Below are 12682 nucleotides of genomic sequence, written 5' to 3'. Positions count from 1 at the left end.
TTCCAATGTCCTCTGCTTCTGCCTCTGCCTCTGCCTCTGCCTCTGCCTCTGTGAGGTGCAGTAATTTATCATTTTTCTTTCTCCCCAGTTAGAAACCATTTCAAAGCGACAAAATAACAAACACTTGGTGTACAACTATAACACGAAAAGAAAGGTCTTTCATCTCTTCATCACCCTTCCAATAGTGATGGATCGAAGATTATCTGAGTCTCATCATCTCACTTTCGAATTGATTCGTATCAGATTAATGGTACCCACACAATGAAGAAAAAAAGTTGAATCTGATTAGAGAAACACGCGTGAAGAATAGCTGATTATTCTGTGCAAAGAGAATATGTGTTTAAATGAAATGATGTTTCATTGGCGAAAGTGTGGATCTCAGACATTCAAAAAAAAAAATTAAAAATTTTGTCTCACAGAAAAAAGATCATTTCTTTGAAGCAGTAATTTCTCCATGTCCATCTTTAATCATCTCCATAAGAACACGAGAGGGAACATCCATAAGTAGGGTCCTTATGGGGCCTTTCACAGCCCATTTGAGGGGGAAAACAACATGGTTTGTTTGTTTGTTGGTTTTGGAACCTGGTTCAGGTTAGGACCCATTCCAAGGCTGAATAATAAAGGGTGTAAGCCTGTAAGGTTAGAACCGTAATCGAAAATCGAAATCAAACCGTCGGTTTAAGATTGAACCAAAAAATGTGGTTCATTTTCTATTAGATTCGATTTTAGACTGAAAATTGTTTGTCTCAATCAATATGAATAAAATATAACCCATATGAACTGAATCAAATAAAATGTAACTCACATGAACTGAATTAACCAGAGGGGGGTCCTTGGCTCAAGAGTGAGGTTGTTTCATTGCGACTTAGTGATCGTAAGTAGAAGTAAGTAAACAACCTCTTTGCAAAGTGTGAGTAAAGCTATGTATATAGTGATCTGACTTAGTGAGAGTATCGTGGATGAGGTACGTCTTTTTTTTTTTTTTTAATTCTTATATGAACTGAACAAAACCGATCTTAAAGTATACTAAACCAAACAATCATATGTATTTGTTAAAGACTTGAAGTGTGTGGAAAATTTTCTACTTGGATTGCTTTGCTGAGTTGTGTAAAAAGGGATGAACAACACCAGCCCTTCCTATATTTGGCTGCAGGAACCAAGGAAACACCGTAGAACCAAACTGATTGATACCCTTAGACTGAATATAAGTAATATAAATCATAATAACTATGAATGGGTGTTCCGGCAAATAGCATGCAACCATGTACTATAATGATGGATCAAAATGGGGTACGCGCTGGTCTGGCCCAGTTCTCTTATACCAAACTGAACCCGGGAAACACGTGGGTGGGCCGCCCGGATCAAAGATGGAACCCATCTATTCGTAAGTCACAAGGGAAAACTGAAAAGCAACAAATAAAAAAAAGTAGTTTTCAAAAAGCTTAAAAGCTCCCCAACCTGCGCTTCAAAGGATACACTACGTACTCTGCCCAAACTAAAGCAGAAACTAAAGAGAGATCACCCTCTCCATTGCAGCAACTCTGTGAGCCTAAACCAGAGAGAGAGAGAGAGAGAGAGAGAAAGAGGATTAAAAAAGTGAATAAAAAGGAAGAGAGGAAGGGAAGGAAGAGAGAGAGAGAGAGAGAGAGACAGAGAGAGAGAGACATCTCTGCTTTGGAGACTGGGAGGGGTTTATGCGCAACTCTCAAAGCTTTGTATAGTAAGTGAGTGAATGAGTATAGTCTGTTGACACTCACAATCCCACTAGCCCACTTACACAAAACCAAAAACAAAAATACCCATTAACACATGCTCCTCGAACTCGATGCACTAATATCCTCTTCCTCCTCCTTCCTTCTCATCACCTCCACTTAGCTTCTTCCTCTTCTCTCCTTTACTCTTTCCTTATTCTCTTTCTCCTCCTCCTGCTTCTTCTTCCATATATCCTTCACCTCTCTTTCTACTTCCATACTTCGTTAAATCCGTTAGAGGATTAGTTTGAAAGTTCAGTGAAGATGATTACGTTGTTGGATTTCTACCATGTTATGACCGCAGTGGTTCCACTCTATGTAGCCATGATCTTAGCTTATGGTTCTGTAAAATGGTGGAAGATCTTCACTCCTGATCAGTGCTCCGGCATAAACCGTTTCGTGGCTCTTTTCGCAGTTCCACTTCTCTCCTTCCATTTCATCTCTTCCAACAATCCTTACACAATGAACCTACGCTTCATCGCTGCAGATACTCTCCAGAAGCTTATAATGCTAGCTGTCCTCTTTGTGTGGATGAATGTCAGCAAGAGAGGTTGTCTTGAATGGACGATCACACTCTTCTCCCTCTCAACTCTTCCTAACACTCTCGTTATGGGTATTCCTCTGCTAAAGGGTATGTATGGGGAGTTTTCAGGGAGCTTAATGGTTCAAATCGTGGTTCTCCAGTGTATCATTTGGTACACTCTTATGCTTTTCTTGTTCGAATACAGAGGAGCTAGGATGCTTATTTCAGAGCAATTTCCTGATACTGCTGGTTCAATCGTGTCCATTGCTGTTGATTCTGATGTGATGTCGTTAGATGGACGAGAGCCTTTGGAGACTCAAGCGGAGATTAAGGAAGACGGAAAGTTACATGTCACTGTGAGGAAATCGAATGCGTCGAGGTCTGAGATCTTCTCAAGGAGGTCTCAGGGGCTATCGACGACTCCTCGGCCGTCTAATTTGACGAATGCGGAGATTTACTCTCTGCAATCGTCTAGGAATCCAACGCCAAGAGGGTCGAGTTTCAACCACACTGATTTCTATTCTATGGTCGCCGGCGGTGGCCGGAATTCCAATTTTGGAGCTGGAGAGGCTTATGGGCTTCAAGCTTCAAGAGGGCCAACGCCTAGACCTTCGAATTACGAGGAAGAGAATAGTGGTAAGTCGAGGTTCCATTACCATGGAACGGGTGGGACGCATTACCCTGCACCGAACCCGGGAATGTTCTCTCCCCCTGGATCGAAACCTTTAACAGCTAAGAGGCCTAATGGGCAAGCGCAGCAGAAATCCGAAGAAGGGAGTAGAGATCTTCATATGTTCGTTTGGAGCTCCAGTGCTTCTCCTGTTTCAGATGTGTTTGGAGGTCAAGAATATGGAGTTGCAGATCAGACGCTGAAGGATGTTAGAATGGCTGTTTCTCCTGGAAAAGGTATATATTTGGATTCAATTTTTCAATGGGCTTACTCTGATTTTCCTTAATTTTAGTTCTAAGTTTATGTTTTTTGCTTGTCTGGATTGAATAGTGGAGAATCAGAGGGAGAACCAAGAAGGGTACTTGGAAAGAGATGAATTCAGCTTCGGGAACAGAGGAGCAGGTGATAGTGAGATGAACGGCGAAGGGCGCAAAGTTGGGGACAACAAGGCCAAAGTTATGCCTCCTGCTAGTGTGATGACGAGACTTATTCTGATCATGGTGTGGAGGAAGCTCATTCGGAATCCAAACACTTATTCCAGCTTAATCGGCATCACCTGGGCTCTGGTTTCATTCAAGTCTGGTTTCTGGAAGAACATAATCAAGATTTGATTTTTTTTTTTAATTAATTTCCATTCCATCTTCCATGATTTATGACTCAAACTGCGTGAGCTTTTTAAGCTAATGGGGATTTTCTGCTACCGGTTGCAGGTGGAACGTCCGTATGCCTGACATAATAGCAAAGTCCATTGCTATACTGTCGGATGCAGGTCTTGGCATGGCCATGTTCAGCTTGGGTCAGTTCCTTTCTTCCTCTCAAACCACGCCTAGCTCTTAAAGAATCTCTCATCTCCCTACAACTTCTGTCTTCACACTGTGTCTGTCTACTGTGCCTGTCTCTTCAATTAAGAAAAGAATTATTATATTGTTCAACTTATTCTTTAAGCTTTTTCTCTTTCCTATAATAATAAAGAAGAAGAGAACAAAGAGAAGCCCACAAGGGTGAAATGATGATGAGTGTCCGGCGTTGATGATGAAAAGAGGGTGTTGCACACTGTTGCTGTTCTCTTGCACAGTGGGCTGTGGCCTGTAGGGTGTGTGTGAGCGACTGTGGTGTGGTGTGGTGTGGTTGGTGGCCTTGCACTTTGACACCTTTAATTGACACATATTGACTACTTTTGGACAGGGCTGTTCATGGCTTTGCAACCGAGGATCATTGCATGTGGGAATTCCATTGCAGCTTTTGCCATGGCTGTGAGATTCCTTACAGGGCCAGCTGTTATGGCTGCCGCTTCCATTGCTGTTGGGCTGCGGGGCGTCCTCTTACGCGTAGCCATTGTACAGGTCACTTCCTTTTCCTTCTTCCACCTCCCCATCCCCAACCTTTCTGACACATCGAATCTTTCTAAAATATCCCCTTTTTTCCTTTATATCTTTTTCATTTAATTAGGAAAAAACCCACAAAATCTAGTATGAGTCTACCATGGGAGACCCACTTGAATCCTTTCTTTTTTTTCTTTGGGGAATTTCATCAAATACCCTATGTGCAACTGTTCAAGATTAGATTATGTCCTTAATTTATTCTGTGTTTCATAACAGGCGGCTCTCCCACAAGGAATTGTTCCCTTTGTCTTTGCCAAGGAGTACAGCATACATCCTGAAATTCTCAGCACTGCGTGAGTACTGCATCTCATACTGTGATTCATCCTTCCATTCTCTTGGTTCCCCTGACGAGATGATGTGGGTTTTGCTTGCAGTGTCATTTTTGGGATGCTAATAGCATTGCCAATAACGCTTGTGTACTACATCTTATTGGGACTGTGAGGAGTAATTGATCAGAGAAGGAAAAAAGAAAAAAAAAATACTGTCTTTTATAAAAATGATCATGACCCCACCAGCCAGAGAAACTCCATGGGGGAGCCATGGATGTGAAGTAATGAATTCAGTGAGCAAGCAGCAATAGAAGATGACAAGTGGGTCAGAGGATGGATCTATGAATCTTCTTCTTCTTTTGACTGGGTGGGTGGGTGATGGGATTTTCTAGTAAAATTGTAAAACCATGGAATTTGTATTCTGTATTCTCTCAATCAATCCTTTTTGGGCTCATTGTTTTATCACAAGTTCACAAGTCTCACTTCTCATCCAAGAACATTTGATAGTACAGATTTACAAAGACTGTGTGAGAGAGAGAGAGAGAGAGAAAAGTAGGGGATTTACTTGATGGATGATAATCATGATGGATGACTTACTGCCTCTCATTATTTATTACTTACTTAAAAGAGTGTGTTTTTGTTGATTTTCTATCATCCTTTTAAGCTTTAAAGTTCAAACTTTAAAAGGAGATGGGAATGTGGGGAGCTTCAATTAATGATATTTTGTCGTCTTATATTAAAGTGAGATGGTAACCTTAGCGATGAACAGATTCAGGAAGGGACTTGCCCTTGTTTGAGACACACAAGAGAACAGAGCTTTTAGAATGTAGAAGTGGAAGTGGGAATGGTAATGGCGGAAGTGCAGAGGTGATTGTGGTGTTGGTGGTGTTCAGATGAGAGCTAAAAGGGCCCCTCCATTAGGAAGGGCGATTGGTTTGATGTGGACTCTTTTCGCATATCTGGCGACAACTCGCCCTTTTTTATTCTTTAGTAGCTCTCTCTTTACAGTTTTGGAATGGCTCCTCTCTCTCTCTCTCTCTCTCTCTCATCCCGTAAACTGTAAAGGGTGTGTTTGGTTAGTGCAACAAATCTACTTTAAGTATCCATAAAGAACAGCAAAGCTTAGGTTCTCTTGATAATTTTGATTTAATTAATATAAGAATGTCATAGATTCCATAGGCTAATCTACACCACTACATCAAATTTAAAGTCAGAGAAATAGAATAATGGTCTTGAAGTTTTATTGTCGACCAGTGATTAATATATAAACATGACTACTTTCTAACACCCCAAAAACAAATGAAAGTTCTCTAAAATTTTAGGATTTTGATTAAAAAGGGAGGGGGGGGGTGGTTTCTATTTCCGTCACTATGCTTAGTGAAGTGTAATGTTTCATTATTTGCCAAATGACAGTACATGGATTAGTCCTTGTGATCGAAGATCAGGTATGCATCTCACTAATACAACCTTGTTTTAAATGAGTTAAGAATTAACTAAAAATACAAAAGATGCCATTTTGTATTTTATATTAATCCTCATCTCCATTTGATGGCAACTTGAAAATTTTATTAAAACTTTGAATAAGAGTTTGAACAACTTTTCTTGCTTACCTTAGATTAATCCTTGACCATTGAGATACATGTGGTCCTCTATCACATGGACTAACCAATGTATTGACACGTGGCAAATAGCGAAGCATCTTACTCCACTTGACATAGTGACACCTAGAAAAACCTAAAAAAATGTATGGATTTGAAATCTCATATGTCTAAAGGTTAGAACAATGTCATAATTTCCATGACGAAAATATTCGTCATTAATATGATTTAGCATGATTAAATAAAGTGGCCAGGTTTGCTTTTACACATTCTTTATGAGAAACCCTTTCTCACATGCCAGCTATAACGCCATAGGGCAGTTTGTTTAGCATTTAATTTCATTGTAAGTTTTCCATATCCTTGTCTAGTTATGTGTTAATACTAGTAGATCAATATGGAAAAAAAAAAAAATGCTTTGAAAATTGTTTAAAAATGCCCATTCTATTTGGTACTAGTTGAACAAGGACAAGAGTCTCATATATGATAAACTATAAGAATAAGATCAGCCACCAAATTTTATATATGGCTTATCCAACTATCATCAAATCATTTTTCAAAATACTGTAGTATCAACTCTTCAACAAGGGATATGGTTTCCAATTATTAAGTTAGTTTTTTTTTTTCTTCTTTCGAGATATGAAAATGTAGTAGTCTCCAAATCTATGTGCATTTTGTTCACATTATCATCTAAGCAAACATTGTGAAGTGTGGAAAACATGGCTATACAATTTGGTTAATACTGATAACTTTGTAAAAAAAAAAAACCCTAAGAAATCAAGAGAAAAAAAGAGGAAATTTAAGTTGAACTATTGTAGATTGAACATAATGATCCAATTGTTTAATATGACCATGATTGTTGTTCAAGTCTACAATGTAGTCCCTTGTAGCCCAAAGCACTTGGAACCGTTTTTTAATTAAATACAAAAGGGAAATTTAAACTATGGTAGAATGAACATAAGGATCCTTGTGGAATTATGGGAATTAATTTCTACCCTAATTTTAAAATTTTGAAAATCTAAATTATTTAACTGAGTTGGTAAATCTGTGTTATCGATACAAAAGTCGAGTTCTATTCTAGTATAATCAAAATCCAGTGGCATCTGAGCTCACTTATGAGACAGTTGTTTTGCCATAGTTTTTTTTTTTTTCAGAAAAAATTATTAGTTATGAATTTAAATTTAAATATTCTTTTCAATTGGATTTATTTTGTTGACATGACCGGTAAACACATTCGAACATGATTAAGTGAGTGAGGGAAGTTGTATGATAGGACTGGAGGGCAAGAGTACCAATGATCAAGATATCATCACTATTTTTGAGAAACATCCTGAATTTTGAAATAGATGTTATTTTCCAATTTTTTGTACAATATCTATGACCAAACCAACGCAGATTTAGGAAGTAAAAAAATATATCAGTGTAATTGGTTATCCTATAATGCTTGGTACACCATACATTGGTTTTGTCCATATTGTTTCATGCTTCTTAGATGGAACTACTCAAGATAGACCTTTAGAAAGCTTACAGTTCAATTGTTCAGTTGCTGGACAAAATGAAAAAAAGAGGATTCTTGGACCCAAAAATGGCAATGATAAAGATGTATCCTCTTTTCACAGGGCTCACCATGTCCACTTTGTAGCTTAGAACTATGGTCCACCAATTGCTAACTATTTCTAGTTTATGCCTATATGCCATGTGATTCAATATAATTTGTTCAGTCATCTTAGGGTTTGTATATCACATGGATAACGTTGGGAGATCCACCCAAAGTTTGAGATTTTGGGTTGGATATTTATATGGTATTAGAGTGGGTTTTCTCAAGTTTTGTTACAGGTATCTCGAGATCTACCTCTGTTCATCTTTGCATGTGTACATGGTTTTTTTTTCCTGCCTACACGTGAGGGAAAGTATAGTCCCACATCTGTACCCCCTGGGACAGGAGTCTCTAGACCTTCCTCTGTTCATCTGTGCATGTGTACGGAGTTCCCTCATGCCTACATGTGATGGGGGAGTGTTGAGATAATAATCCTGCATCGATTACCTCTAAGACCTTATGTCCCTTCATATACCTACAAATCTCTTCCATTCAATAGTTCGAGCTTTTGGATTGGGTATTTACAGATAACATGATATATTGGAAAAGAAAATAATCACATCAATCGCATTTCTAGTCCAAAATTAGATGAGGAAGCTGTCATCAAGAAGAAGAAATAAAGTTGGAATTAGGTTCTTTTCAACTAAGGGAGAAAAAGAAGAAGATTAGAATTAGGTTCTGAATTATTAGATGTGGATTATTGTATCATAGAGCCTCTTGAGTGACTGATTGTAAGCATCCTACCACTTCTTGAGGTGTCTGTAGTCATTTGAACATATATGGTGATCTAACAGTTTCTATTATCAAACATAAACATACATGATTAGTTGCAGCAGAAACATCCAAGAGAATAACCCCAAACAATCATCTTAAGTGCTTACCATCAACAAAAAAGAGTTCATATACTGGCTCTAATCCAAGCATGAGATGACAGTAACCAAAATCTTGATAAAATCTGATATTATACCTTTCTCATAATCAGAATTACTAATCTAATTTCTTATTTTGATCCTAATTTCATTCTTGTTGAGCTTGATCAGCAATAAGCATGTGTGGAACCTTTCCTGTGTTCTCTAGCTAATAATTGCTTCAACCCATATCCATCTTTGGCTTGTAATGCAGAGAACTTATCTTGTTAGCTTTTTCTTTATCTATGAAATCAAGGCCAACCTTCTTGTCTATATATACTTGTGTTTGGCCATGACTTATTACTCTTCATGAAACTGGTGGCCAACCAACCCAAGCCACTGTCGTCAAGTAATAATTGTGGATATTGACAATGGCCTCATAACATGCATGCGTCTGCTTTACTAAAAAAAAAAAAAGGGTTTTCTACTCTTCTATCAAATCTTGTATCTATGTACTCACCACGGATAACCCTAGCTGCTAGCTAGGGTTTCTACTTTGCAGCTGCAGCCTAACTTGAATCTTATAATGAAGCTGAATGTAAAGCCACGAAGAAAGAAGAAGAACTGGAAAATCGAATATTCGTTGCAGCACATCATGGAAAGATTCCATGGAGGTGTTTAACTAATAATGGTCAATACTGGTTATGATGTTCTTACTGAACTTAGAATGTCTGTTTCATGAAGCTTCATAGTCAAAGAAAGATATATAAGTAGGGAGATGATGGAAAAAAAAAAAAAATCAGGGTTTATTAGATAATAAAGCAGGTAATTAGTGACATGACTTTCCCGTTAATCTGATATTGAAAAGATTATGATTTGTTTGTAGTCATATATTGCTCGGATTAGGGGGATAAGAGGAATTGTTCTAATGGATTTAAGGAAATCACAGACTAAGAGTGCATGGATTATGAAGAAAGAAAGAAAGAGGGAGCCCACGTTTGGATAGTGGAAGCATCACTGACTAGCTTTTGATGTTACAGCATCTCCATGGGATTTCAATATACGATAGATATCATTGCTAAGTGGACTAATTGAAGTTGATGTAATAGAGTATCTCAATTTTTCAAGATCTGTTGGAACTTCAGATCTTGTGTGTCAATCACTCATCTGGGTTATTTGTGTTACAAGACATTTTTTACTCACATACAGAGAGAGAGAAAGAGAGAGAGAGAGAGATTCTTTTCTTATTTTTCTTTTATTTTAATATAAATGAATCTTTAACCAAAAAAAAAAATCTTCAGGTTGGATGTGTATGGAATGTTCTGCAATGATCACAAGCTGTGAAGCAGCAATCGAGCTAAAACACGAATTATTAATAGGGACCTTGGGACATTTAGGTTAAGCTTGAATTATTAATAGGGGACCTTGGGTACAATTGGTTCAAGTTCTTGGTACATATTTTTTTTTTGGTGCTAAAAGTCAGCAATGGATATCATCAAAATTGGGGAAAAAAGGGTTACAATAGAAGACCTATTAGATCGCTAATCCACCTTCGGCATGGCCATCAGCAGAAATAGCAATCCAATAAAATTAAATTACATAAACCGATATCTCGGTCGTCGCTGAAAGTCCCAGTTCAAATCATAGTTTACAAACTAGGGAGCTGTGATCCAAATAGTAGAAGTTTTAGTTTTTGCAGCATGTTTTGCTAGTGTATCTGCCACAACATTGATCTCTCTGTAACAATGCGAGATTTTCCATATTATACTGTCTAGATACTTTTTGAGAAACTGCCAATTTTGCTCATAACTCCATGGAATCACTCGGTTTCGAATACAGCTCACCACTGTTTGAGAGTCACTTTCGATCCACAACTTATCCACCCCTTTATCACTAGCAATTTGTAAACCAGTGAAGAAAGCTGAGAATTCCGCTATATAGTTTGTCCCAATGCCTACATATTGTGCGAAACATCCTAAAGGAGTACCCGCCTCATCTCGCATTACTCCTCTTGTACCTGAGCATCCTGGATTTCCAAGCGAACATCCATCAATATTTAGCTTACAGTATCCCAAAGGAGGAGAATTCCAAAAAATCTCCATTATATTTTGTTCTTGATACACATATATTTAGGTTTTACCCTTATATAAATTTTTACCTCCATGCATGCATATATGAGAGTTAAAAAATGATATCGGAGCAAATGAACTTTTTGAAACCAATCGATTGAACTTTGTACTGGTTTTGGTTATAGAAACCATAAAAAAACAATCAAAAGATTAAAATTGATAAGATCGATCGAAATGGACCGTTTAGACTGAAACTAAAAATGAAAAAACCCATCATCTCTTATAGTGCTATAAACCATAGTTGGAAAACGTGGTTTTTCAACTCGACTTGCCTTTTTCAAAACCCTGATAAGTTGGGTGAGTCAAATATGATCAGAGTGAGTCATTTTTTTTTCTTAATGGAAGGAAGAACCCTATCGGTTTGGCATAAGGAACGCCTAGACATAGACCTTATTTTCATGGGGCAGAGGCATTTTCATAATCCCCCTGAAAACAAGGGCTATGTGATCTAGACGTTCCGCAAACCATATTGACAGGTTTCTTTATCATTTTTTTATATCATCTTCTTATCCTTCTTCAAGTAAGGAGGGTCTGAGCTGGCCGGTGGTTACTCCACTCCATTGGTAAGAAAAAAAAAGGGGACCTAACAATGAAGAAAATATACAAAAGTTATGAGGTTTTGTTTACTTGTAGACCATACTTATGGTCTATGAGTAATATATGGCCAAAAAGAAAAAAAGGGAAAAACCAAAGTTGATGAGTTTCACATGACATAGGAAAAAAAACTTGGATTGACTCGATCCTAGTCTGGTAATTTTTAAACCTTGGCTAGTCCTCATGACTTGTGACTAGGTTTCAACAAGGAGGGTAGGATAGGTTAATGGTCATATTTGTTCCCTCCTAGTAGATATACCCTCTTGTCATCTTGTGTACATCCATGCACTCAATTGTAGTACCCTAGTAGTCCTTGATATATACTCTCAATACCTTGTCTTGCCACTTGGAAGCTTGGATAGTTGGGCTAAAACTTGAAAGGGTGAAGAACCATGGATCCACATATACACAAAATTTCAGCCCCATTTGATCACCGCGTGGCAATTATTTGAGAGCATGCTAAACACCCACTTCCTATTAGGGAATTCATATGTCAGCTTTTTCATCAGAAACTTGGGAACTCAATTCCTACAAGCCTATGGTAGGAAGTTCCTTTCCTATAACCTCACTTTAAATACCAACAACATGTGGTAGATAACACACACACACACACTTAGTGGATAGGTAGACCTTAGGTTTTTGCATGCAAAGGTCGTTTCTTAGTAATTATGTGTAATCAACTTTGCAAGCCCGACTGATGGCAATGCCGAAGGTGGAGGTCCCTTAATCGCTAACCTTCTTAGTTTTTTTACTTTTCTATTGTATTTTTTTATTTCTTATCTTAATATTATTATGATTCTTAGGGAAAAAAAAAACAACGACAACTACTACTTTGCAAGCCCTGAACTTGAGCTCACAAGGCAATGCTTTCCTACTTGCCGGAAAGAGAGAAGAAATTAAAATCCTTGATGATCCGCTTGGAAAGAAAGTAAATTATATTGGTCATTGGCTAGAGATGTCTATACATTAGAGTCTTGATTGAACTTAGGCTATGATACTTGACACGTTGCTAATCCGGATGATAACCTCTCTTTCTATTTGTCAGTACTGACAAATCTATAGGTTCCTACCATGGGCATGGCTGCATGGGGAAAGCATTTTGCCCATAAACTTCGAAGGAAGTAATATGCACTAGAAAATCTCTTTTGGCCTCTACTAATCGACTTATAGAAGTAGGATCAAGTTTTCCCACACCCACGGTCATTAGTATCATCCAAAGACTAAGGGAAGGGTATTTTTAAATTCGTCTATTGGGGGAATGGGTAGATAAGTAATTCTTCACACTAGATGGTTCTCCCCCCAACCCACCACACCCTCCCCCCCA

At 38.0% G+C, this 12682-nt stretch overlaps 1 protein-coding gene across 1 annotated transcript; it reads left to right on the top strand.

Annotated features, from left to right (window-relative positions):
- Positions 1-1490: 1490 nt before the first annotated feature.
- On the top strand, positions 1491-5063 carry LOC122079732 (auxin efflux carrier component 1-like). Its single transcript, XM_042646433.1, has 6 exons — positions 1491-3180; positions 3275-3521; positions 3655-3740; positions 4130-4287; positions 4543-4619; positions 4701-5063. Exons 1-6 carry the CDS (start codon positions 2016-2018, stop codon positions 4765-4767), a joined length of 1800 nt encoding a protein of 599 aa, XP_042502367.1. The 5' UTR covers positions 1491-2015; the 3' UTR covers positions 4768-5063.
- Positions 5064-12682: the final 7619 nt, after the last annotated feature.

The sequence above is a fragment of the Macadamia integrifolia genome, chromosome 5 (genome assembly GCF_013358625.1).
Source record: "Macadamia integrifolia cultivar HAES 741 chromosome 5, SCU_Mint_v3, whole genome shotgun sequence".
NCBI lineage: Eukaryota > Viridiplantae > Streptophyta > Magnoliopsida > Proteales > Proteaceae > Macadamia > Macadamia integrifolia.
Note: the sequence above shows the minus strand (reverse complement) of the source record. Positions and strands in the feature narration are given on the sequence as shown.